This window comes from Pogona vitticeps, chromosome 4, assembly GCF_051106095.1.
Source record: "Pogona vitticeps strain Pit_001003342236 chromosome 4, PviZW2.1, whole genome shotgun sequence".
In the NCBI taxonomy this organism is placed as follows: Eukaryota; Metazoa; Chordata; class Lepidosauria; order Squamata; family Agamidae; genus Pogona; species Pogona vitticeps.
In genome coordinates, this window is record NC_135786.1 from 104,245,607 (window position 1) to 104,272,495 (window position 26,889).

Here is a 26,889-nt window from a genome sequence, read left to right on the forward strand (position 1 = left end):
TCAATCTGATTTCGGTATTGCCCATCTTGTTACGCTTCTGGCGCAGAGTAAATGAAGACACTTTACCAGTTGTTCTTTGACGGTTATATTTACATATATGTACACTTATATACAGGCAGGTCTCTACAGCACATCTAGAAGTCTTCACACAGTCCGACAGCATGTGTGGTAGAAAATCACATCAGAAGAAGAGAACATTCTACAGACACAGTCCATATTTATACATAATCTTGTCTCTGTCCAGTCCAATCGGGTTCCAGGTGACCTCATCTCTGCCCCTGGGCTCTTTCTGGTTTCACCTCATTGCATCAGCTTAGGATGATTCAGCTTTTCTCTCATCTGCACATAATGGCAACTCGTTAATGAAACATATATGGGTTCAGGCCTATAAAATTCTATACCCTGACACCCCTCCTAATTTTTTATGCCTGAACACAGCATAATCCCAACACATTTACACATTATTTTTTAACTTTTAATTTTAACACACACTTGTTACCTATAACCTCTGTGTGTTCTGTATGCACCTTTGCATCTGTGAACACCTTACATTTCTTTATGTATTCCATTTCCTCATCCATGGCCTCTAACCATTTTCTTTTTTCAAAAGCAGGAAGTTCTAAAACTTCTTTGTAATTTTTTAGGTTCTATATAAACATGACACACTCTCACACCACCCATTCCAAACCTCTTGGATGGTATATCCTTGTTTGTCCTTTGGGACCTTCTGGGACCTTGTGTTTCTGTCTGTGCCTCTGTCTCACTAACCTCGCTAGTGTGTGTTTCTTCGTGTTCTTCAATAATTTCTCCATCTTCATCTTCTCCATCTTCATCAGCAGAGGACCTCGTGTCTTGCTCATGTGTTTCTTTCTGTCTAAACTGACCTCTTCTTTTTTCACTCAGTGGAATGTATAATTGTGAATTTGCGTGTACTTTGTCCCAGTTCTCCCCCTCATTGAAACTGGCAGACCTAGAAATTACAATGCTTCTATCACCATCTAGAAATCTATACGCCTTTGAGCTAGGCTCATAACCCAGGAACCTCATTTTCTTTGTTTTCGCTTGACCTTTTCTCCTGAGTTGCTTTGGCACATGTACCCAAGCGGTACATCCAAACACTCTTAAATACTTCAAACAAGGTTTCTTACCAAACAGTAAATAATATGGGGTTTGATCTATCGAGGATGACCAAATTCTATTAATTAAAAAATTCGCAGTTTTCAAAGCTTCGGCCCACAGCGCATGATGCAACCCTGCGTCAGCCAGCAGTGCATCTTTCATGTTCTGGAGCACCCCATTCCTTCGCTCCGCCACTCCATTCTGAAAAGGACTATAAGGGCTTGTTTTTCTATGTCTGATTCCTGTGGATTCTAACCACCTCTGGAATTGTGTATTTGTAAACTCTGTACCTCGGTCAGTCTGCAGTTGCGCCACCTGGTGGCCAAAGCGCCGCTCAATAGATCTAAGCCAATTCTTAAATGTTTGAAAAACTTCTGTTTTGGATTTCAGTGTGAAACAAAACGAAAATCGTGTATAATCATCCACAATTACCAATGCAAATTTTGCTTTTCCTAATGAAGGTGGAAATGGCCCTATTAGATCAGCATGTACCAATTCAAATGGTCTATTTGTCTCTCTGGTACTCTGTCTCCCTTTTGGGGCAACTTGTGTTTTGCTTTGCTTACAAATTTGACAGTCCAGGTAATTCTTACAGTCTCTTATGTTCACATCTCTAGCCATATTTTCCATTTTTTACACTGTCTTAAAGTTTACATAACCCAGTCTTCTATGTAGTAAGTGTATACAATTGTCATGTTGGGGTTCATTTCTGTTTACCATGTGTGTGTCTCTGTGTGTTTGGCCTTTTAATATGTATAAATTGCCCTCTTGCTTCGCTCTGGCCACTACTTTTTATTTTTCTTAATTATACATTCTCCTTTTTCAAACGTTACACAAAACCCCTGTTTATCGAGTGCTGACACACTTAGAATATTATACTCAATTGTGGGTGTAAGTAACACGTTACTTATCTCCAACTTCAGACTGGGAACAAACACTCTCCCTTCTCCTGTTACGTCTGCTTTTTGTCCATTTGCCAGCGTCACGTTCTTCAACTCTGTCTTTCCTAGAAAACAAAACATCTCTACATTGTTAGTCAAATGATTTACGGCCCCCCAGTCAATTAGCCATTCAGCTGCGTGAGTGTCCTTGAAGTTATCTCTTATTTTTCTGCTGACAAGAGAGACCGCTCTCTTGCTGCTGCTCTCTGCAGAGCAGCTGCAAACTGCTGCCTCGGAATCCTTTCTGTTTGGAAACGTCTCTCCTCTCAAACAATTCTTTTGCAAATGATTTCTGGACCCACACTGGTAACAGGCTTTGATCATCATGGCACGCCCACGCTGCTCTCTGTTTGTCTCTGGCTTTCGCCTTCGGGACACGCTGCCGTCTGGACTCCGTCTCCGTCTCTCCCGGTCAGCTCCCACGTGGCTTTCCTCTGCAGCTTGGAATCTCTCTTTCCAGTGTTCCTCCTCCTGCAAGATTCTGCTTGTTACATATTCAAGAGTTAGTTGTGTATCGGAAAGGCTTTCTAAGCTTGTAATAAGCATGTTAAATTCTGAACTTAAACTGCTCAAAATCAGGTAAACCTTTTGCTCCTCAGGGAAAACAACGTTCATTAATTGCAGTTCATTGAACAGTCCCTTCATGGTTTGTAAGTTCTTTGAGGCACTTTCCCCAGACCTCATTTGGCATTTATAAAGCCTCCTGGTTAGGGAAATCTTTGTGCCTGCTGTTTCTCTCAGATAGATGCCTCTCAGTCTGTCCCAGACTGCCTTGGCTGTGTTCAGTCCTTGTATATGCACTAATTCTTCATCTTCTAGGGACAAAATAATAGTACTCAGAGCTCTCTCATGCTCTTCCTCTTGCTCTTCTGTTAACTGGGCTGGAGGACGGTTCACATAAGACCACAGGCTCTCTCTTTGTAATAACATTTCTGCTTTGACTGCCCATGTCCTGTAATTTTTACCATTCAGTCTATTTATGGCCAAGCCTCCTACGCCTCCCGTGCTGTATGCCATCCTGCCTTCTCTCGCAGTTCTCTGTTTCCTTTCCCCTCCTGGGCTAACAGACGAACTGTCTTCTCCCAAGTCTTCTACTTCACTGCCACTGTCACTTTTGCTCTCTTCCTTCATTTATTTACTTCACCCACGTTTACTCACCACCGTCTATCTTGCGCAGCGCACGTTTCTGGGCCCATGACCTCTGTTACGCTTCTGGCGCAGAGTAAATGAAGACACTTTACCAGTTGTTCTTTGACGGTTATATTTACATATATGTACACTTATATACAGACAGGTCTCTACAGCACATCTAGAAGTCTTCACACAGTCCGACAGCATGCGTGGCAGAAAATCACATCAGAAAAAGAGAACATTTCACAGACACAGTCCATATTTATACATAATCTTGTCTCTGTCCAGTCCAATCGGGTTCCAGGTGACCTCATCTCTGCCCCTGGGCTCTTTCTGGTTTCACCTCATTGCATCAGCTTAGGATGATGCAGCTTTTCTCTCATCTGCACATAATGGCAACTCGTTAATGAAACATATATGGGTTCAGGCCTATAAAATTCTATATCCTGACACATCTCGTGATGTCCATGTATAGAGTTGCCTCTTGTGTTGTTGGAAAAGAGTGTTTTGATGACCAGCTTGTTCTCTTGACAAAATTCTATTAGCCTTTGCCCTGCTTCGTTTTGGACTCCAAGGCCAAACCTTGGAGTTCCTTTTATGTCTTGACTCCCTACTTTAGCATTCCAGTCCCCTATATTGAGAAGAACATCTTTGGTGTCAGTTCTAGAAGGTGGTGTAAGCCTTCATAGAAATAGTCAATTTCAGCTTCTTCAGCATTGGTGGTTGGTGCATAAACTTGGATTACTGTGATGTTGAAAGGTCTGCCTTGGATTGGTATTGAAATCATTCTATCATTTTTGAGATTGTATCCCATTACAGCTTTTCCCACTCTTTTGTTGACTATCAGGGCTAGTCCGTTTCTTCTACGGGATTCTTTCCCACAATAGTAGATATGATAATCGTCTGAATTTAATTCGCCCATTCCTGTTCATTTTAGTTCACTGATGCCCAGGATGCCAATGTTTATTCTTGCCATCTCATGTTTGACCACCTCCAGCTTACCAAGGTTCATAGACCTTACATTCCAGGTTCCTATGCAGTATTTTTCTTTGCAGCATCGGACTTTCCTTTCACTTCCAGGCATGTCCACAGCTGAGCGTTCTCTCGGCTTTGGCCCAACCACTTCGTTAGCTTTGGAGCTACTTGTACTTGTCCTCCACTCTTCCTCAGTAGCATGTTGGACGCCTTCTGACCTGAGGTGCTCATCTTCCAGCGTCATATTTTTTAGCCTTTTGTTTCTGTTAATGGGGTTTTCTTGGCAAAGATACTGGAGTGGCTTACCAGTTTGTGCGCCAGGTGGATCGCATTTAGTCCGAACTCTCCACTATGACCTGTCCATCTTGGGTGTCCCTGCACAGCATAGCCCATAGCTTCTCTGAATTACTCAAGCCCCTTCGCCATGACAAGGCAGCAATCCATGACAGGGCTCACTCTCTTACATTGCCTTAAAATATTAAGAGATACAGATTAATGCCTGTAATGCATGTGTCAGTATCCTGAAACAGATCTGATAACATTCATATTCTGAAATTCTGAAGCAGATTTGCATATTCAATTTTATTTGCAGCAGAAACCATACAATTTCCCCTTACTTAGTTACTTAGTTATGCCTGGACCTAGTTGCTTCATGTCAAAGACTGTACCATGAAGGCCTGTGCTGGTCTTAAATCCGTTTGCTACTTATCTACAGTAGTTCAGCACATTCATAGCAAGTACACATTTTGAAGATGGTTATAGGTGTAAAAGTTTATAATAATACTATATGCGCATTTTCAAAAAATCGCATACATGGGTGGGTATGTATGAACAGATCATATATTTGTCTGTTGTTGCATTTGTATTTCTAATTATAGCTATAATTAATTTTCTGGAGTTTTTTCAATAAAGTCCTTGAGCTATATGTATGGCTTAGGTACTCAACAATGTTTGAGAGCAAGGTATCATGAGCCTCAAAGAAATAGGATTTAAACCCTTGTGGAGCCTAGTTCATTGTATGTTAGTGGGAAAATGGAATGTAAAGCAGAATATAGTGTCCCCCAAATATTGTCTTATTTCCAAAAAAGAAGCAGGAGATTACACTGATCAATTATTAGCTGGTTAATGATTGGTGGTACATTTGGGATCTTAAATTTTCTAGTTAGCATTGTATTGTTGCTTTTTGTAAGTTTGCTTTAAATTATGAATTGCATTGTTATGTCTCTAAAACTGTTTTCTGTTGTTCTGTTCTGTTACTAGACAATTTATGGTGAACTTATTCCTTTGGAAAGTAACAGTGATGTGATGGGTTTAGCAGTGTTTATACTCAGCCGCTTACTGTGGAACCCTGATATTGCAGCTGAATATAGACATCCATCAGTGCCACATCTTTATCGAGATGGTAACTGTTTTTTCTTTCTTGTCCCATAATCTGATGTATTCTTACAAGATGTCTCTATGTAAAATCTTGTATTTTACTTCTAGGCCATGAAGAAGCATTGTCCAAATTTACACTGAAAAAGCTGCTTCTGTTGATTTGCTTCCTTGATCGTGCAAAATTGTCTCGAATTATTGAACATGATCCTTGCCTCTTCTGCAAAAATGCAGAATTCAAGGTATTCTCATTTACATTTCGACATAATTGATGGGTTTGAGGGGCTGGCCATTTTAGTTTTTTTAACAAAAACAGCACTTTAGAAACACTAGCAAGTTCGATTAAGCATAAACTTTCTACATGCGGACACATGATGTCTGCGTGTAGAAATCTACAATCGAAAAAGGTTGGATCTACAATCCAAAAAGGTTATAGCAAAGACATCTACAATCTTGCACATATTTTGTGTACCACAAGGCTCTTTGAAGTATAGCTGCAAGCCACAAGACTGCCTTAAACTCCAGTAATAAGAGCGTTTGCTCAGCAGAAAGCCCCATAAAGTGTTCAGGATTGTAGACCTGCTGTATGTGTGTTTAATTACTCATTTCTTTTTCTGCAGTCTAGTAAAGAAATATTGCTGGCATTTTCCCGAGATTTTTTAAGTGGAGAGGGTGATCTTTCACGCCACCTTGGATTTATGGGCTTTCCAGTTAATCACGTGCAAACTCCATTAGATGAATTTGACTTTGCTGTAACAAATCTTGCTACAGATTTGCAGTGTGGCATTCGCCTTGTGTAAGTTTCTGCTGAGATTTTTTTTTACAGAGGACTTAAAGAAATTGTTAAGTTTTAACATGGAATCTTTTATATTTTAAGGAGAGCATTGGAACTTCTGTCAAAAAATTGGAGTCTTTCCAAAAAATTAAGAGTTCCTGCAATAAGCCGACTTCAGAAGATACATAATGTCAACATTGTACTTGAGGTACTTAAAGACCATGGGATTCAGCTAAAGGACGAACACAGTAAGCATTAGAAAGTATTGCCAGGACAGAACCATATAGAAGATGTGATAATGGGCTTAATGACTAACCAGCTTGTCTGATTTTTAGGTGGAACAATTGAAGCAAAGGATATTGTGGATCGGCACAGAGAGAAAACATTTGCTTTACTGTGGAAAATAGTGTTTGCTTTTCAGGTACTGCATAATACACTTAGGAAGCAAATCATTAACTGAAGTTGTTCAGTATGTATATATTTCTTGTAATGTTGTATATTCAAAAATATAATATACCTCTGAGGATGCTTAGTAAAATGTCTACCAGTAGAACCAAATAAAATTGTATGGCTCTTCACAAAAGTTAATTCATGAACAAGAGTGGAGGGGGCCAATGGATCTTGTTCACTGATTGCCCATCAGCAAGAGAGTGTGTTCAAACTACATATGGCAGTCATGGTCCTACTTTATCCTGGCTACATAAAGATAACTCTTGTGAAAAGCCTTTATATGCCACCTAATTAATATGTATTAGCTATGTAGTCATTAGTTGTACTATAAGATATGGCATAAGTATGTAAATAGAGCCTCCAAAAAAGATAGTAAGGTTCTCTGCATTTAAAGTATACAAATTTTTATCATTATAGTTCAGTCTTTGAGCCATCATAGAAAGATTAGACTTTAAATTTTTGGAGAACTGAACATAGTGATCAGAAAAAGAAAGAAGTGAACTTGTTAGCCTTCTTCACTTTGTTAGAGAAATAAATCAATTGTTTTTATTTATAAAACACAGTCCCATGTATTCCTACTCATAATAAGTTTCACTTAGTGTCGTATAGGTCTGTATAGAATTGCAACCTTACCTGGGAATTGTAGTCTGAAATCTTGTATTTACCTAAGGATAAACTCCACAGGTCAAAACCATTTTCAGTTTTCTGTGTGTCTAAGAGCATTTGCAGAAGTGCTTTTTCGGCTGACTGTTGTACAGTAACTTATGTGGCTGGTCCTGTGATTGATTGCCCAACTACAGTAAGACATGGTGCAGGCCATATCACATGTACTTGCACAGTCGCCTTTATGTCATTCCATGATGACAAACAGAATTCTGGCCATTTTTTTAAAAGTCCTACCTTTGAGGAGATATAGGAACGTACAAATTAGTTAATTGGGAAGTGGGTGGAGTTGTGGGTTAAACTGCAAAGCCTCTGGGTTGCAAGGTCGAAAGACCAGCAGTTCGAATCCACGCAATGGAGTGAGCTCCCGCTGCTTGTCCTGCCAAGCTAGCAGTTCGAAACCATGTAAAAATGGTGAGTAGATAAATAGATACCACCATGGTGGGAAGGTATCGGTGTTCCTTGTCTAGTCGCGGTGGCCATGTGACCACAGAAACTGTCTATGGACAAATGCTAGCTCTACAGCTTGGAAACGGGGATGAGCACCGGCCCCTAGAGTAGGACACAACTGGACAATTTGGCAAGGGGAACCTTTATCTTTACCTTACAAATTAGTTAGCTATATATAACAAATGTTTTAAGAACATGTGTTTGCTTTTTCTTAGGTGGATGTTTCCCTTGATGTGATTCAGTTAAAAGAAGAAACTGATATTTTAAAGAACATGTATATCTCCAAAGGGAAGGGAGTGTCTTTGGAATCTTCTGTTGTTAAACAAGTGAGAAAAGATAGCAGCAGCAATAGCTTTTATTCATCGGAAAGTTACAGTGGAAATATAAAACTGTTAATGATTTGGGTGAATGCCGTCTGTCAATTTTACAATGTGAAGGTAAAGAATTTTTCCTTTCAACAACTTTTAAAGTTATGTACCTCTGTTCTTGTGTGTGCTTGACAAAATAATTAAGGTTGAAATATTTATCTGCTAGATAAAAAGTTATAGGATATTAATCAGTAGAAATAACCTTTAATTATGGCAGAGACTGCAGAGCACATTTACTTGAGCCCTTGTTATTATTGTACTCTGAAAAGTGAAAATTGAAATAGTTCAGCGAGTGTGTAATCATGGTGTGGCTGGGAATATGTTTTTCACAATCATGCCCATTTTCTTCAGTTAGCTTTACTGAGGCTGTGGTTACGTAGTCAAGACAGGGTGCTTGTTGAGTGGTAGTTGCCTGCTTTCAGTACTTTTGCAATTATTTAAATTAAAGCAAGCTATCATAGAAAATGAATATGTATGCGAGCACTTAAGCAGTGTAATGAGACTTGGAGTGGCCCTTTTAAATTTATATCACAACGCTGTTAAATTCACATTAGAGAAACCTGTCTTTCAGCTAAATTTTCTGACATTCAGCGTAGACAGTGCTGTATAGGGTGGGCAGGTGGTCTGATTCCGTGTCAGGTATACAGAGAGATGCCACTGGCAGCGTAGTTCCCTGGCTCTGATATATTTGTCTTTTTAAAACTAGGTAGAAAACTTCACAGTATCTTTCTCAGATGGAAGAGTGCTATGCTATTTGATTCATCATTATCATCCATGTTATATACCTTTGGATGCGATATGCCAGCGCACTACTCAAACAGTAGAATGTACTAAAAGTGGTACCCTTGCACTTAATTCGTCCTCTGAATCTGAAGGTTCTCTAAATCTGCTGAGTGAAACTTTTGACCAAGGTGAGCATTAAATGACACTTTGAAAACAGACAGGTGGTTTTTGCATCTGATTTAAAATATTTAATCTTTTAAATCTTTTTTTATAAAGCTGTAACTACATCCATGCTTTATAAAGAACTTCTTGATAACGAGAAGAGAAATTTCCAACTGATTAATGCAGCAGTTTCTAACCTTGGTGGCATTCCATCTATGATTCACCATTCAGACATGTCTAATACAATTCCTGATGAAAAGGTAAAAGCCACATTTTCAAAATTCACATTTGATTTTTTTCATTTACAACATGCTACATTTTTGAGTATTCCCTGCTTTTCCCTTAGGTAGTTATCACCTATCTGTCATATCTGTGTTCACGACTTCTAGAACTTTCTAAAGAGATTCGAGCAGCTCAACTGATTCAGTCCGCTTGGAGAGAACGCAGACTGAAAACAAAACTTGCTCAGGTATTCCTTTCCATTGCTTTTCATTTTGCTATAAACTGTCAATAGAAATTGACTGCAGGAGGAAGAAAGCATTGCTTATAAGCATTTGATCTGTAATTTTTTTTCTTGCCAGACCAAGAATGCAGCAGTTGTAATTCAGAAATATTGGCGAAGATGTTTGGCGAAGATGGAACTTGAGAAATTAAAAAAGGCAAAGCAGGAAGAAGCTATAAAGGTATAACTTGTGATCAAGCCAGTAAGACTGGTTGTGTGTGAAGTTATTCTGTCAAAAATAAGTGAATTATTCACCGACCTGAGATGAATAGGAACCTTATTACGCCCACCTAGAATCAATAAGACTTCAAAATAAAGTTGAAATATGGGTTTTCACTACTAGAGTCCCCCCCATCCCAGAACAATTGAAGCATCCTGAATCTTTATTAAGAAAAGTCATTGTAAAAAAAATAAATCTTGTATTAGCAGTGTAAACATTAAATAATTGATTCTAACAATGTTGCTTCTTTTTCCTCCTACCACCTTGTGATTCAGGGATGGCATGAAGCTGCTGCTGTCTTTCAGGCTTGGTACAAAATGAAGAAAGCGAGGAAACATTTCCTAAAGATGTCTAAGGCTGCTCTCGTTATTCAGATACACTACCGTGCATACAGAGAGCAAACCACTCAGAGGCTGAAGTTCCTGCAAATGAAAAAGGCAGCTGTCTGTTTGCAAGCAGGCTATAGGGGTTATAAACTACGCAAGATGCTTAGATGTCAATATGCGGCTGCTGTTAAGATACAGGCTGCATTCAGGGCTTACACTGCTAAAACAAAATACCAAGCCTTGATTCAAGCCTCCCGTACAATTCAGAAATGGTACAGGGCTTCCAGAATGAGAAGACATTTCCTGAAGACAAAAGCATTGGTGACTTCTTTGCAGGCAGCTCTGCGGGGATGGCAAGTGAGGAAATGGTTTCTAGAGCAACGTGCTGCTGCAGTGATAATACAGACTGCCTTCAGAAGGTATGAGGCACGAAAAAGGTTCATAATGACAAGAGGCGCTGTTCTAATTCTTCAGCAGCACTACAGGGCTAAAAGATCGAGTAGAAAACAGCATCAGGAATACATTGTTCTTCGCAGCAGCATCATACAGCTCCAAGCAGCTTGGAGAGGGAATCTTGTGAGGAAGCAATTCCAGAGACAGCTTCAGGCTGCTGTGGTCATACAGTCCTTCTACAGGATGCATGTTAACCACACAAAGTTCAAACGTTTCAGAGGAGCTGTTATCACAGTTCAGAGATGGTATCGTGCTATTGTCCTAACCCATAGGAAAAGGCAGGAATACCTTTCTTTAAGGGAAGCAGCTGTTAAAATCCAGGCATTTTACAGAGGTGGGAAAGCAAGACGAAAAATTCAGCACATGGACCAGGCAGCTGTTCGAATCCAAGCTATGTTTAAGATGCATCAATGCAACGTCACATATCAAGCAATGAAGCTGTCAGCTGTTATCATCCAGAGAAGATACAGAGCTTTTTGCAGAGGAAGAAAGGAGCGCAGATACTATCTTCAGATAAAGAAGTCTTCTCTCATCCTTCAGGCTGCCTACAGAGGCATGAAAGTTAGACAGGAATTGAAAATTCTGCACCAGTCTGCAACTTCTCTTCAGTCATTCTATCGAATGTACAGACAACAGAAGTCCTTCCAAAAGTTGGTTGCAGCAGCAAAACTTATTCAGCAGTGGTATCGTGGTTGCAAAGGTCGAAATGTCCAGATGCACAAATACAGGCAGATAAAGATGTCTGCACTTCGAATACAGTCTGCGTTTCGAGGCATGAAAGCAAGGCACCATCTGCAAAAGATGCATAGGGCTGCAACCACCATTCAGAGGCTGTTTAGAACTTTTCTTCAAAGGAAGAGTTTCCTTTCACTTAAGGCTGCTGCTCTGACAATTCAGAGGAAGTACCGAGCAACAGTGCTTTCCAAACAGCAGCATGAAGAGTATCTCCACCTCCGTAAAACAGCTATTATAGTGCAATCAACCATCCGAGGCCAACTGACCAGAAAATCAGTAAAGCAAATGCAGAGAGCTGCTACCGTTATCCAGGCAGCCTTTAGGATGCATATGGCTTACACTCAGTATCAGGCTTTGAAGCTTGCTACTATTAGAATACAACGACAGTACAGAGCATACCAAGAAACTAAATGTGTCAGAGGGTTGTACTTAAAGCAGCGCCACTCTGCTTTAGTCCTTCAGGCTGCCTTCAGAGGAATGAAAATGCGATGGGTCTTTAAAAAACAGCACAATGCTGCCATAATCATACAGAGTAACTATCGAAGGCACAGACAACAGTGTTCCTACAAACAAATGCAGTGGGCGGCCAGAGTTATCCAGGGAAGAGTCAGAGCCAATATGCTCAGCAAAATTGCAGTCCAGCAGTATTTCTGTGTTAAGACAGCCACTGTGTGCATTCAGAGAGCATTTCGGAAGATGAAGGCAACACAGTATCAAAGACACCAAGCTGCTCTTGTACTTCAGCGGAATTTTAAAATGCAGAGAGAACGTAGAAGGTACCTAGCTTTAAAAGCAGCTACTGTGCTGCTTCAGAGGTGGTACAGATCACTGATTTTGGGAAGAAGACAGGTTCGGAAATATGCTTCTGTCTATGCAGCCATAGTTTGTGTGCAGTCTTTCTTCAGAGGTTTTAAAGTAAGGAAACAGATCAAGCACATGCATTCAGCTGCAAGGATAATTCAGGCATCCTTTCGAAGGCATAGAGCTAGGGTCAAGTACCAGAGGCTGAGATACGCTGCTATAATCATACAGACTTACTACCGAACTTACGTAAAACTGAAACATCAGCAAAGTTCTGTAATGCAGAAATCTGCTATAGTTACTCAGGTCTTTGACAGTGATATGAAAAGAAAACAAGAATTGGCAGCAATGCATATCGCTGCAACTCTCATCCAGTCTTTTTATCGCATGCATGTGCAGCACAAACATTACAGACTGATACAGTGGGCAGTAATAACTATCCAGTCTGCTTATCGTGGAATGGTTGTACGCAGAAAGACAAAGAAAGCACATCCAGCAATGGTTCCGCTCTTTTCTATGGTTGTGGACTGCAAAAAGTCTGTCCAATTTGTTACTGAAGCGACTGTGTTGCACGGACTATGTTACACAGAACAGTATCAGAAATACAGGAAAGCTGCAACTTTAATACAACAACATTATCGGTCTTATTTAACTATGAAACACCAGAGAGCGGCTTATTTACAAACTCTGAAGAGAATCATCATTGCACAAGCTGCAGTCAGGCGCTTCATTGAACGTCAAAGGTTCTGCAGGATGAAAAGAAGTATAATAAAAATTCAGGTATACAGCAGTACTTCCCCAACACTAACTAGTTCAAATAACTATAGTATGTACTTATTACCAGATATGTTCTAAAACTACAAGTTCTTTGTAGTGGCCTCTGTGAATGCACACAAATTGGTTTTCTCTGCGCCTGCACAGGACGTTTCGGATGATTCTAGACCTTTAAAAAAGATTGAGAATGAGATACCCCTCTAGGGTGCAAGCTCCGCCTCCTCAACCTTCCTCTCAGTTCCTTTTTTTCCACCACTCAGTTAGGACGTTAGGAACAGTAGAGCTTCAGTGAAAGGAAAGTAAACCTGTATTTATTTGCTAAATCTATTTCCTTTTTGCAATTAGATCACCTACATTCTTTTTAGTTTCTTTCCTTAATGACTGAGATTTCGAATCGCCTGTATACAACTGTTTTTCGCTTTCCCGTCTTTTTTACCCCCGTCCCCTTAGACTTCCCCCCCAATTCCCCTGTTTTATGGCCCCTCAGGGATTTAAGCGGTGCACTATTTGCTGCAAGAAAATACCCCTCACCGACGGGCATGATAAATGTTTATTCTGCCTGGGCGAAGCCCATCAGACGCAATTGTGTCCCGCCTATAAGAACCTCTCTTCCGAGAATCTTCCGAGGAAGCAGAGGAAACCTATTTGTGTGAATTCACAGAGGTCCACTAGCAGAACCATGGTTACAGGTAGGTAACCTTTCTATTTGGAACTAAGGCGGTCAATGCCTATTATGGTGTTCTGGGATTTGCCATGCTGTTGCTGGTTATCTTTGCTTTAAAGCTATCTAGTGGCTAAAATCCAGTAGTAAATCATAGCAAAATGGGCCCATTGAATCTGCATATTTGTTGAGGCAACTCCTCTGTAAGTTCCACTGATTCACTGTCTACCCTAGCTGTGACATACTGGGGTTTTAGACAGTATGTAATTACCCTATATTAAAAATCTCAAAGCTCATTTGTACAGTGATGCCCCGCATAGCGACGATAACCCGTGCAGCAAAAATCATTGCAAAGCGATTTCGTCACTGTGCGGTTTTAAAAAGCCCATAGAAATTCATTAAAACCTGTTTAATGTGTTCCTATGGGCTAAAAACTCACCTTTAAGTGAAAATCCTTCATACGGCGGCCATTTTCTCTGCCCGGTAAGCGAGGAAACCGCGTGAAAACAGCGGGTGGCTTTTTTTTTTAACCCAGTGGCCATTTTGGAACCGCCAATCAGCTGTTGAAAAAACATCGCTATGCGATAAATCGGTAAGTGAAACAGCGAACTGATCATCGCAAAGCGATTTTTTACCATTTAAAACATCGCAAAATCTTCATCGCTATGCGGTTTCGTCGTTAAGCGAGGCACCGCTGTATACTGAATGAAAGCTCAAGGAAAATAGGATCGTTCTTCCAACAGAATGTTTTCTTCAGCAGAATCAGGACAACAATAATTGCCCCTCTCCACAAGCCCCTTTGGTGTATACAACCTGCTTTGGAAGGCTGAGTAACCCTTCAAAGCAGGTTTCTGTTTGCTACAGATCGCTGCACGGAGGAGATAAGGGGAAGAAAAGCCCATTGCAGTCACTGGCTGTTTCTTCCATGGCTCAGGCCTTGAGCCATGCTCTTTGCCTGGATTTTTTAAAAAAAAACATGATTATAGAAGTGAGAGTGTCAAAAAGCAGTGCTAGGAATAAGGCATTTTAAACCAGAGAAAAATGGAGTTGGTTCAGTTTATCTTTTGTCGAGTTTCACTGTATTCATTTGAAATCTGTCTAGTACTTATAGCCAAATTACAGTGGTGCCCTGCTAGACACTTACCCCCATGACGTCAAAATCGCTTAACAATGACTTTTTGCGATCGCTATTGCGATCGCAAAACGATGGTTCCAATGGGGGAAATCCACATTGCGTTGATTAGGAGCCTGCTTCGCGAACTGTTTGTTCAGTATATGATGATTTTTCCGGTTCCACAAAATGGCTTCCCTCCCTTTGCAAAATGGCTGCTTTCCAGACCCCTGCTTTGGAAGACAGCGATTTTAAACAGCTGATTGGCGGTTCTTTATGGGCAATCTTCGCTGGACGATGAGGTATTTTCCCATTGGAACGCATTGACCAGTTTTCAGTGCATTCCGATGGGTTTTTTTTTTTTTTTTTTTTTTTTGCTTGACAATGATTTTCCTGGAACAGATTATCGTCGTCAAGCGGGGCACCACTGTATCTTTCACTGAGACCCAAAACATGATATTTAGAAAACTGTTCATCCTGTGGCAGTTGGTGCTATCACCGGAAGAGTATGCATTTTCTAATCATGATTCAGGGTGGGGAGAGTTTTAACTAAACAGCTTGGATGGAGATGAGGAGGGTTGCCTCGAATGATGGTTGAGAATATAAAGGGATTGTATCTGGTGGTCCACTTTTTAAATACATTAAAATCTTATCTTGTCATTACATGAATAACTGACAACCAAGAGAAGAGCATTGATTTGGGCTGAATATAGTTCTAAACAATAGTGATGTTCTGCAAACATTTTTCCACTAGGCTTTTTTAAGGGGCTGTAAAGCAAGGCAGTTGGCCATTGAAATGATAGCAGCTCAGAATCGAACCACAGTTATGCCAGCATGGCTCCATAGAAGCAGAACCACGAAGGAATACAGAGCAATTGAGAGAGCTACACATGTGATTCAACGTTACCAAAAAGCTAAGCAGCAGAGGATATGGTAATACAGCAAGCTGTGCAAGTGTCTTAAATATCAGTTATTCTGCATTATATATGGGAAGGATAAAGAAAAAACCTGAGGAATTTGCTGTTTGTGTGTTCATTTTCCTGTAGGTTTTTGAGGATGAAAGTTTCTACAGTTCTAATTCAGAGAAAATGGAGAGCAACTCGGGCAGCGAAAATGGCTCGGCAAAAATTCCTGGCAATCAAAATCTCTGTACAAATAATTCAGTTCGCATATAGAAAATACTGTGCTAGAAAACAGCTTCAAAAGGTGATTTGCCATAGCACTGACTTTTAATGTGAAAGAGACACGGAGCAGAATGATCTAATAAAGTACTCAAGAGTATAAGACTAGAGATATACTTGTGACCTTTAACTGAAATTTATATTTTCTCAATATTTTTGTCAACTATAAATATTTCAAGGGCAACATGGAATTGAAATATTCTATATCCTTTAGAGGGGATAAAACATTGCAAACCATAGCCCTAGTTCCACTAGTAGATGGAGTCTCTTACTCCATTTTCACTAATGATTAGTGTGCTAGATTCTGCAATTTTAACTCTAGAAATTTTCACAGTTCTTTAACATCAAAAGCAGTTCTAGGCCAGTACATATATTATAAAAATAATATGACAGGGTGGATAAAAATCAAATTGATTTAAATCATGTAAATTTTTAAAAAATTATTTTAAAGTTTAAATTATTAAAAAATTGACTTTTAAAATTTAAATCACATTTTAAATCAAATGGATTTTTAAAAAATCATTGATTTTTATCCATCCTGTCATGTTGTTTTTATACTTATATTTAAATCATATCCACCCTGCAATATGAAACATCATTGAAAATTAGAGGTTTTAAAAATAGTGAGGGATTTAAATTCATGTGAGACTATAAACATACCTGAGCAAATTAATGTTTCAGTTTGGTGCTGGGGGGAAAAGTTGGCAGCATTTAAATTCCCTTGAGAGATCATTCCAAAGTTGGCACACCACTGCTAAGACAGCCCTCTAAGTTTGTCAATGCATAGTGCATTTCTAACAGTGGACCACATGTAGTTGGTCATGGATACAAATAGGAAACTAATGTCATTATTTTAAAATCAGCATAGCAGTTATCTGTCACGGTTTGTCAGCTCTCTGGCAAAAACTGAAAGATAGTATTTAGGAAGGTATGTTTTTATAGGTAAATGAGTAGGTGAATCACTGGGCTTCAATATCTTGCTTATTCTGAACTTGAATATTTAAAAATGGCATCACAAAGCTCTCCCTGGTTCAGCTGTTAATTCAGTTTATCTTTCTTTTCTCTAGATTTTGGTCCAGAGACGACAAAACGTTCTGCTTCATTTTACAGCTGCTGCATATCATCATCTTGCTGCTGTTAAAATTCAGAGGGCTTACAGAAATCATCTTCATTTGAAACATGTATACTTGCAGCTCTCTTCAGTTTTGTACATTCAGGTTAGTTCTGGAGAACAAAGAAATAATTGTAGACATTTCTTCCTGTTGTTTAATCCTGTTCATAACAATATATATAAAGTAATTCATGTTGCTTAAGCTTGGAACTCAATTCCATTTGTTTTAAAAGCTGTAAGTGAGCAGTTACTTTTGCCCTGTCTTTTTAAACAGCAGTGGTATCGAGCAAAAAAACAGAGGATAAGATACCTACAATATCGTGAGAAAATTATTAAAATACAGAGAAATGTGAGGAGATGGATAAGTGATAGGAAAAAGTCTGCAGTTCAAGAACACAAGAACCCACAAACCCTAAGTAATGGAATAATTAAATTTCAGGTAAATGAGTATCCTAGAGACATTTTATGGTTTCGTTGAATTATCTTCTCAATGTCTTTGCTCCCTTCATGTTTTAGTGGTAAAACCTGAACTGTGATGCATGAACAGGAAGAGTTGTAATTTCCGTGCTAGAGCTTTGAATGCCAGGCAAAATGAAACCTAGGCAGCCATGCTAGGTCATATGATGACCCAACACATTTAGAGGGGTGTCAATTGGAGAAAAGTTATGTATGTATCAAGGATCTGATTCTGCTGGGCATCTTCCTGTGTTCAGGCTTGGTGGATGAAATTGGAAGAAGGAATAGCATGTTGTTTCTAAAGTGAGAAGAGATTCAATTATTGGCTACTGCTAAAGCTCTCATTCCTCATTCACTTGAGGGAATGGAGGTGAGATCACCCTTGCTGTCTCTGCATTCTGTCAAAGGGTCCAAAAAATTATTTTGTTCCCCTAAATTATCAGTGTCTGAAGGTGACTTGCCATAAATATAGAATCTTAAAAACCTCTGAAAAAGGGAAGATTAAAAATAAGCATAAAAGCAACAAAAAAAATCACTGGTGGGGAATCTAATCTATAAAAGCAGTTGTTACCATAAGAACTGGACCTGTGGAAGTAGCTGCTTGCCATGTAATTGAAGCTGACAAAAGCCAAGTTTCCAATGGTACATAAACAGCCAATATGTGAGGTCTCGTTAGATTAGACTTAAAAAAAAAAAAGCTTCGCTCCTCAGAGGAAATGAATAGGGTGTATTCCTAATACCCTTTCCCACCTTTTTCTCACATCAAGAATTCACTGAAAATTGTTTTAATTACTCTCCCAGGAATGTCCCACAAACTACAGGAGGACCGCTGTATCTGTGGGATTGGCATTGTGGGAGTTCTCTTATCCACAGTCTGAAAATATTTAAAAATATTAAAAGAAAAGAGGAGAAAGATGTATTTTCACCATGTATTTCTGAGAAATGGTCACTTGAGGAAGTCAGAGACCATTTTATATATTGTTATTGAGGAATACATCAAATGGTTTCTGGCTTCCTCCCAGGGGCCAATTCTGGTAATACATAGTGAACATTTTCTCCTGATTTTTTTCTTTTACCTTAGTACATATATTGTTTGTTATTTGTGGTTTTCAGCATCTCTGGGTGGGGGGAATTGAAACCAGTCTCCCACAGATATGGGGGTCATACTGTACATCTAAAATTTAGTACAGTGGTGCCTCGCTTAACGATTGCTTCGTTTAACGATGTATTCGCTTAGTTCAGTGCATTCCAATGGGGGGGAATTCACCAAAAATTAACAAAGAATCAGAACAAAGCCTAATTAATTCTGCAAAGGTTTTACAAGGTGCACTAATGATCCCAAGCATTTAAAACAGTTTTTGAACATTTTAAGACACTTTAAAAATAGTGAAAACGGTCCTGTCAAAACCATTGAAATGCATTGAATAGGCTTCAATGCATTCCAATGGGGGAAACATTGTTTCACTTAGTGATGTTTCCTATGGCGATTTTCACTTAACGACGGTAATCCGTTCCCATTGGAACGGATTATCGGGTTTTCAATGCATTCCTATGGGAAATGGTGTTTCGCTTAGCGATGTTTTCCCATAGCGATGTTTTTTTAACCAATTAACACCGTTAAGCGAGGCACCACTGTATATCTCTTAAAGATCATAATTTCAGATAATGTGTGGAGCACTTGCTTTATAAGCCTCTTCCATCTGTCTTTTCTCTCTGAATGACTTTGAGAGGAATGTAGAATGTTATATTTCAAATATCTGATTATTTGAGTGGAATCACCTTCAGAAAAAACAGAGTTGCAGTTCATTGCACTGTAGAACCTATTTTTTCTCTTCTCTTGCTCCTTATCATACAGAGGTTAATTGTTATTTTCTTGCTTAAGGCATTATGGAGAGGATATTCATGGCGAAAGAAAACAGATACTGCAGAAACTAGAGCTCTCCGAGATAGCTTGATTATTGCCAATAAAGAAAGCAAAGAAGAGAAGAAGCTCTGTAATAGAACTGCACTTGCTATTGATCGCCTTCTAAAATACAAGCACTTCTCTTACATTCTGGCAGCTTTAAAAGAGCTGGGTTAGTATTTTCTTGTTTGAAACAATTCACAAAGTGCTATCAGCCCTTTTACTAGTAGCGTAATCTTTTCAACTCCAAAGCACTAGTGCTCAAAGAGGGGCCATGTATAAAGATGACAGTGAAAAAGAGAAAGACAAGGAAGTGGGGTTGGGTCAGTTTGAATAACCTACATCCACGTAAAAGCGCACACAGACACTTTCTCACCCTTCTTCATGTGCTAAGAAGCACAAAGGTGACAAAGCCCTTTCCCCTCTTTCCATCTACAGTGATGCCTTGACTTATGAAATTAATCCATATTGGAACGGTGGCCGCAACTCAAAAATTTTGTAAGTCGAAGCACCATTTCCCATAGAAATGCATTGAAAATGATGTAATCCGTTCCGGCCGGGGGGGAAAAATCACAAATAAATAAATAAAAATCTGCAAGCCCCTGGGGCTGCAAAAAAAAAAAAAAATTAAAAAAAATTGCTGCAGAGGCTTCCTGGGCTTCCAAAGCACTGGCACCCGGTGTGGCGGTTTCCGCGGCTTCGGAAGTCCAGGAAGCCGGCAGTCAGGGCAGCTTTGGAAACCTGGAAAGCCAGGCTTCCAGAGCCGTTCATGCTGCCGTCTGCCTCCCGTACCCACTGCCTCCTGCAGCGGCGGAGGCAGTGGGGACAGGAGGCAGAGGGCAGCGGAAGTGGCTTTGGAAGCCGAAAGCCTTCCCAACCTCCGTGCAGGATGCCGGCTTCCTGGGCTTCCAAAGCCACCCTGACCGCCACACCAGGTGCCAGCTTCCTGAGCTTCCAAAGCACCAGCATCCGGCGCAGCGGTAGGGGCAGTGTTGGAAGCCCGGGAGGCTGAGCCTCCTTTTTCCTAAAAAGGCCTCTTCACCACCAATGGTTTGAATTTTCCGTCCTTTCCACCTGCCTTTTTTTCCCGTAGGTCGAAGCTCCGGCTGCCAGTCGAAGCAAATTTTTGCAGCCGGAGCTTTTCGTAACTTGGGACATTCGTAAGTCGAGGCCCCACTGTATATGCAAGCCTAGCTTCCTCCTGAACAAGTTTGCAGCCATGTAGTAGTGGGCAATGTGTGCAAGAACAATCCTTTTTCATTTAGTATAACCAGCAATGCCTAATCTGTAATACATGGATGGGAACCAGTTAGCAGTACTTGCTGGTTCCTAAAGTGTGGGCTTTAAGGAAGGATAGCCCTGGAAGGTAATTCCTCAGGTCTGATCCTAGGAAGCATCTCTGTGAGTCTAGCGATTTTCCATTTTTCTGGTTTCTCATCTGCTGTCTCATAATCTATTGAGTTTTCACTTGATGTGGATATTGTTTGCTGGGGTCACAATGAAATTACACTCTTGCTTGTTCAGGTTGGTGCAGTGGAGTTTTGGTTTTCTTTATACCACAGAACTTTTTTCTTGGTGAAAGATGTGTTATGTTACTCTGAATTACTGCTGTGTTTATTGCGTTCATTCATTATCATGTAATTGCACCTCTTGACACTGGAAGCATTGGACAGAATTCATTTGTGAGTGGGGAGTAGATATGTGGCATTCTGTGCTCCAAAAGAGATTCCCTGTAAGGCTTGGGGGGGGGGGGGCTGAAACGGGTTATAGGCTTAAATAGCTTAAGGGCTGGCATGCTTATCTTGCATCCAGAAAGTAAGAAAGACTCACATAGGCCTTCACATACGTACCTTTGTCCCCACTTCCACCTGCAGTTATGCACAATGTGGTTCTCGGGTAGCAAAGAGGCTACACATGACCGGTTTCTTGCTGCATGCCACACCAAATATGTAAATTGGCCAGTTTTCATTTAAGGCATGAGTGTTCTGGTCTTGTATTACTTTTACATCCAGTAATGCTACAGGTGAAAATTGGAATCACGTGAGATGAGGGAGAACATGCTGAACAGTTCTGTCTCCTCCATTGGGCCTCTGCCACTCTCCATACACTGGGACTAAAGGCCTGCAGGCAGGACCTCCTGTACTTTGTATAGGCTTTCTGAGTACTTTGGTACCCTATGTTTTAAATTACATTATAGATTGAAACATATAATGTAAAGCCCGAGTTCCAAAAAGTGCAGAAAGCTGTCTTGAGTTCAGCGGCTGTGTTCAACATATTTGCAAGCTGAACACAAGGAATGAGGTGGAATTAGGCAGTCGGACATTATAGAGAGGATGGAAACAGACTGTGCAAACCTTTCCCTGCTCCCCAGCAATTATGAGAAATATAACAATTGAAGTGGGTTTGTGTGTCTGAGAATTGTTTGGTAGCTTCACCTTTCCTTTAGTCTTCCATGTGAAGCAACTGTATTTGTTTTAAAAATGTGGTGATTGTCATTCTTTGTCATTAATTATTATTCCTTTCCCCCCCCAAGAGGTTGTAACTAGACTATCTCCCGTTTGTTGTGAAAGCATTTCTCAGACAGAAGCAGTCTGCACGATTTTTACTTTGATACGGAGCTGCAATCGTAGCGTCCCTTGTATGGATGTTATCACATACTCCGTCCAAGTCCTGCTCAATTTATCTAAGGTAGTTACGTTTTTCCAAACTTTGTTGTAGCAGCATAGTAACGTTTTTATTAATGTTGGCATGCATGTGCATGTACACTCAAACACATATGTTACATAAACCAGCAGCTCAAATTTCACTGGAAACATGTGAAAATTGACATCTTTTGGCATGTAATTTATTGTGAATTGCTGTGTTTGACTTATATTTAATAAAACATGCACAGTATGATTTTGCTTTTACATGCTACACATAGTCGGCAGGGCAGTGGTGGCGACAGAGTAGTACAGTTCAACACCAGAATGGAATTTATTACTCAAAACGTCATTTTATAGTCATTTTCCACAGGTTTTCAGGTCATGATATACAGTGGTGCCCCGCATAGCGAGGTTAATCCGTTCCGGATTAACCTTCGTTATGGGGAAACATCGCAGAACGGTGAGTTTTGTGCCCATTAGGAACGCATTAAACGAAGTTTAATGTGTTCCAATGGGTTTTCCCGTTCCCTGTAGCGATGTTTCCCCATAGCGGCAGCCATTTTCGCGCCCTCGGTAAGCGAGGGCAGGGCGCGAAAACGCTGCGTGGGGCCATTTCAGGTGTCCGGTGGCCATTTTGGAACCGCCGAACAGCTGATTCCCCGACTCCAGGAGTCCGAGCATAGCTGGGAAACCGGGCGCAGGGCAGCTCCAAGCAGCAGCGGGGGCAGGGGGGGGGGGTCTGGATGGATTCCAGTGCTTTGCCTGGAAGCCATCCAGATCCCCCTGCCCCCGCCACCGCCGGGAGCCGCCCCACCCGCCTATCCCAGCCATGCTGGGACTCCCTGGAACAGCTGAGGGGCGGGCGTCTGGGCTTCAAACCACCGCCCCTCAGCTGTTCCAAAAGGCAGTGGTTTGGGCTGCATCGGCAGAAGCCCTTCTCCCGGAGCAGCCCAAACCCACACCTTTTGGAACAGCTGAGGGGCAGGCGTTTGGCCTGCTCCCGGAGAAGCGCTTCTCTGCTAGCAGCCCAAACGCCCGACGGTCAGCTGTTCTAAAAAGCGGGCCTTTGGGCTGCTCCCAGGGAAGTGCTTCCCCGCGAGCAGCGCAAAGCCCATTTTTTTGGAACAGCTGACCAGCGGGGCCTTTGCCATGATCGTGGGGGAGCGCTTCCCCGCGATCATCGCAAAGGGAGTTGTCCCCATAGGGGCCATCGCAAAGCGATCGCTCTTGCGATGGACTTTAGTCCATCGTAATGTGATTTCATCGTTAAATGGAGCGATCGTTATGCGAGGCACCACTATATTGCATATTAATTTGATTATGTTCAGATATTCTGGGTTGCAACTAAATTCACTTACAGCAATTACAATCATACAGATTATTAATGGAGGAAACTGCTTACTGATATAGTTAGTCACATTGTACAAATCACTGGCAGATATATACTGTATATTCATTGTAAAAGTCTTTTAACGCTTGTAAGTATTGGGAAAGTCTTGCTTGATATCAAAGTTCTTCAGGTTTCATTTAACGCTAAATGCTGTTCTTCTCTTCAAGTATGAAAGGACAACTGAAGCTGTTTATGCAGTGGAAAAGTCGGTAGATACCTTGCTGGACCTACTTCAAATGTACAGAGAGAAAGCTGGTGGCAAAATTTCAGAGAAAGGTGGAAGCATTTTTACCAAAACATGCTGTCTGCTTGCTCTTCTTTCCAAGGATTCAAGACGAGCTTCTGTAAGCATTAATCTCTTCTCCTTTGCACATTCCTATTCTTCAAACTGTTCAGGTTTTAATATGTAAAGGTAAAGGTAAATGTTCCCCTTGACATTTAGTTCAGTCGTGTCTGACTCTAGGGGGTGGCGCTCATCCCCGTTTCCAAGCCATAGAGCCAGCGTTTGTCCGTAGTCAGTTTCTGTGGTCATGTGTCCAGCGCAACTAGACACGGAACACTCCCACAGTGGTGGTACCTGTTTATCTACTTGCATTTGCATGCTCTCAAACTGCTAGTTTGTCAGGAGCTGGGACAAGTGACGGGAACTCACTCCATCACGTGGATTCAATCTTACGAATTAATATAGTACAAGGTCATAACTGGTATATCAGTTTAGCTGATAGAAAGATATTCCATATCATGAAAGCCAGCTGTGCTTCCACTGAAAAGGTGGCTCTAAGAGTATCCCAGGTTACAAACCTGATCCCTCTTTTTATTTTTATTTTTTATTGTTTTTTGGTAGGTAGAGCAGTCCCTTTTCAGAACAGGAAGAATTTAGGTTGAGTCAGGCAGATGAATCACTTATTAACAGTGCTAATGTCTTATTGTAATGAATTATATAATTTATTAGCTCTGTTCTAATACCCAAACACTATTTCAAGACATTGACAGCCTCATAATGATTAACTGAAAAGGAGTGAGCTATGTGTCATCTGTATATTGCTGTCACCTTTATCCACATTAGTAAATTCTTTTAGTAGTCTCATTTAGATGTTGAATAGTGTGTGCGATAAAATAGATCCCCTTAAATCCCATGCCATAGCTGCCATAGAGCAGAGCTGTAATCCTCCAAAATCACGTTATGGAATCAGCCGCACATGTGGGAGGAGGGAATCAGTGTAATACAGTACCTTCAATACACAACTCTGTTCACTTCGCCAGTGGATGGTACTGAGAGCTGCTGTGAGGTTTAAGGGAATGAACAGTCACAGCTCCCCTTTCCTGTCTTTGGTAAACATCACACCACAGGGCAACCAAGGCAGTTTTATTCCAAACTGGAACTGATGCCTTAGTGAAATGAAACTAAATAAATTTCATTCAAGAACGTCTGGACTTGGTCGGAAACCACCTGCCCAGGTATCTTGGCTAGGGAAAGGGATGTTGGCATATGGTCTATGATTGTTAGCATCTTTAGTTTCCAGATTTGGCTTCTTCAGGAGCAGTATAATGAACACCTGGCCAGTACCATTTACCCCTTTACTATGTCCCTTCCCTATTAGAGCTATTAGGTTTTTAAAGCAAATTAACAAAAAAGAAAGCCCTTCAGATTTGACAGCTGGTTATCTGTTAAGTGTTGTGGGCTAGGAGAAATATGTTCTTCACCCCATTTGAGTTTAACTTTCCTTTCCTTAACACAATGTCCAATGGCAGATGTTTATAGGAGAGAGCCAGTAAGCATAAAATAGTCCAGCAAAAAGCAGGGTGATTTTTCCCCTAATATTTGCATCTTCAGGGTTTCACTAAGTGCAGTATTGTGCTTTCTTTAACTGCAAGTGGTGGCTTGTTTTTTTAGGAGATCCGAAACAATCCTCGAATGGTTGCTCGCCTTCAGACCTTATTTAAACTCACAGTCCGTAAATATCAAATGGATGCTCAAAGGCTCCGCACCAAAGAAAATTCATGTGCGTACAAAAACGGCCATTGTTCTATTCCAGTAACTCCCGTAAGAACAAAAATGGTCTCAAGGTGAGTTGAATATCTGGTTGAATTTTTTTATTTTATTTTATTTTATTTATTTTTGGATAAAGCAGTGGTCCCCAACCTTTTTTGCACCGTGACCAGCTGAGCCTCCAAGGAAGCCCCCCCCCCCCCCACAGGTGCACATGCGCTCTCGGGTGCATGGACAAAGCGGTGGTGGAGCGTTCGTGCCAGCGCTGGCGCGAATGCTCCCCCACCCCTTCACGCATACGCAGGGGCGCCCGCATGAACGCCCACCCCTTCGCTGGGGCACATGTGTGGAAGGATGGGGGAGTGCTCATGCCAGTGCTGGCACGCGTGCACATGCGCAAAGCAGTTGTGGGGAGTGCATGCGGTGGGCCGGGAGGTGTGTCTTCCCAGTCCGGCTCAGGCCATGACCTCTGATCTATAGTATTTCTTTCATTACACAGACAGAGACCAGCCTGGATTTTAAGGAAAGATAATATTCAAGAGATTGTTAATCCACTGCAAGCAATTGAAATGGTACTGGATACACTTGGGATTTCTTGTAGCTAAAGGACAATCATGTGTCTAAAAGAACATTTGGAAATTATGTCATTTCCCAAAGAAACAGAATTGAGAGCATCTGGTATCTATGTATTATTTAGAATTATTTTATTGATACTTTACTAATATAACTTAAGCTATGAGGCTTAAGTTGTAGTGCAAGAGTTGTCTAGCAGACTGGGTTTTGAATCTCTTATAGACTCAATTATTACTTGGATATTATTTGTGAGTAACACATTGTATGCTATGTACAGGACTCTTTTTTTGAGAATACTGTTTATACAATAAAATGGAAAATAGAAAACTGAGTATGTTGTGGCTTTTTTTTTTTTTTTTTTTTTTTTTTTTTTTTTTTTTTTTTGCACTTGGAAATTCTTTGTGTTTACTTGGGAATTTTGTACCCTGAAAATAAGCCCTAGTAGGGTTTTTCAGGATGCTCGAAATTTAAGCCCTACCCCAAAAATAAGCCCTAGTTAAGTGAAACCGTGCCCTGCACCATTGTGCAGCAACCAGAAGTTGACATGACTTTAAAATAAAACATCCCCTGAAAATAAGCCCTAATGCGTTTTTTGGAGTAAAAATTAATATAAGACCCTGTCTTATTTTTTGGGGAAACATGGTACAGTACAGATATTGGTTAACACTTAACTCAGTAGATATTCTATTTACATGCTTTCAACATCAGGTAGTACAGGCCTTGGTGGCAGATCCCTAGGCACAGGCCAGGTTAACAGATGCAGGTGCACTGGCTGCTGATGTGTCCCGGGGACTCGAGTGCCAAGATGGCTGACTGTTCTTCCATAAGTGCATCTACATCTCAGAAGGCCCTTGTCATATCTAGGTGCTTAAGCAGGGCACTGGGGTTTCACCAAGACTTTTCACCTGGTGGCTTGGGCTTACTGG

The 26,889-nt window shown here is 40.8% G+C and overlaps 1 protein-coding gene across 2 annotated transcripts in view; it reads left to right on the forward strand.

Moving 5' to 3' along the window:
• ASPM (assembly factor for spindle microtubules) overlaps window positions 1-26,294 on the forward strand; it is a 39,444-nt gene extending 13,150 nt beyond the window's left edge. For both annotated transcript variants that reach the window (XM_072998079.2, XM_020778689.3), the window contains exons 8-27: window positions 5,427-5,568; window positions 5,652-5,782; window positions 6,161-6,336; window positions 6,418-6,563; window positions 6,651-6,736; window positions 8,094-8,315; window positions 8,953-9,157; window positions 9,246-9,391; window positions 9,478-9,600; window positions 9,713-9,814; window positions 10,129-12,948; window positions 15,469-15,647; window positions 15,761-15,920; window positions 16,963-17,112; window positions 17,281-17,445; window positions 19,345-19,537; window positions 21,899-22,053; window positions 23,568-23,744; window positions 25,295-25,467; window positions 25,890-26,294. In XM_072998079.2, coding sequence (XP_072854180.2) covers window positions 5,427-5,568; window positions 5,652-5,782; window positions 6,161-6,336; window positions 6,418-6,563; window positions 6,651-6,736; window positions 8,094-8,315; window positions 8,953-9,157; window positions 9,246-9,391; window positions 9,478-9,600; window positions 9,713-9,814; window positions 10,129-12,948; window positions 15,469-15,647; window positions 15,761-15,920; window positions 16,963-17,112; window positions 17,281-17,445; window positions 19,345-19,537; window positions 21,899-22,053; window positions 23,568-23,744; window positions 25,295-25,467; window positions 25,890-25,995 — 5,757 coding nt within the window. In that variant the 3' untranslated portion in view covers window positions 25,996-26,294. The remainder of the gene's footprint in view (window positions 1-5,426; window positions 5,569-5,651; window positions 5,783-6,160; window positions 6,337-6,417; window positions 6,564-6,650; window positions 6,737-8,093; window positions 8,316-8,952; window positions 9,158-9,245; window positions 9,392-9,477; window positions 9,601-9,712; window positions 9,815-10,128; window positions 12,949-15,468; window positions 15,648-15,760; window positions 15,921-16,962; window positions 17,113-17,280; window positions 17,446-19,344; window positions 19,538-21,898; window positions 22,054-23,567; window positions 23,745-25,294; window positions 25,468-25,889) is intronic.
• Window positions 26,295-26,889: the final 595 nt, after the last annotated feature.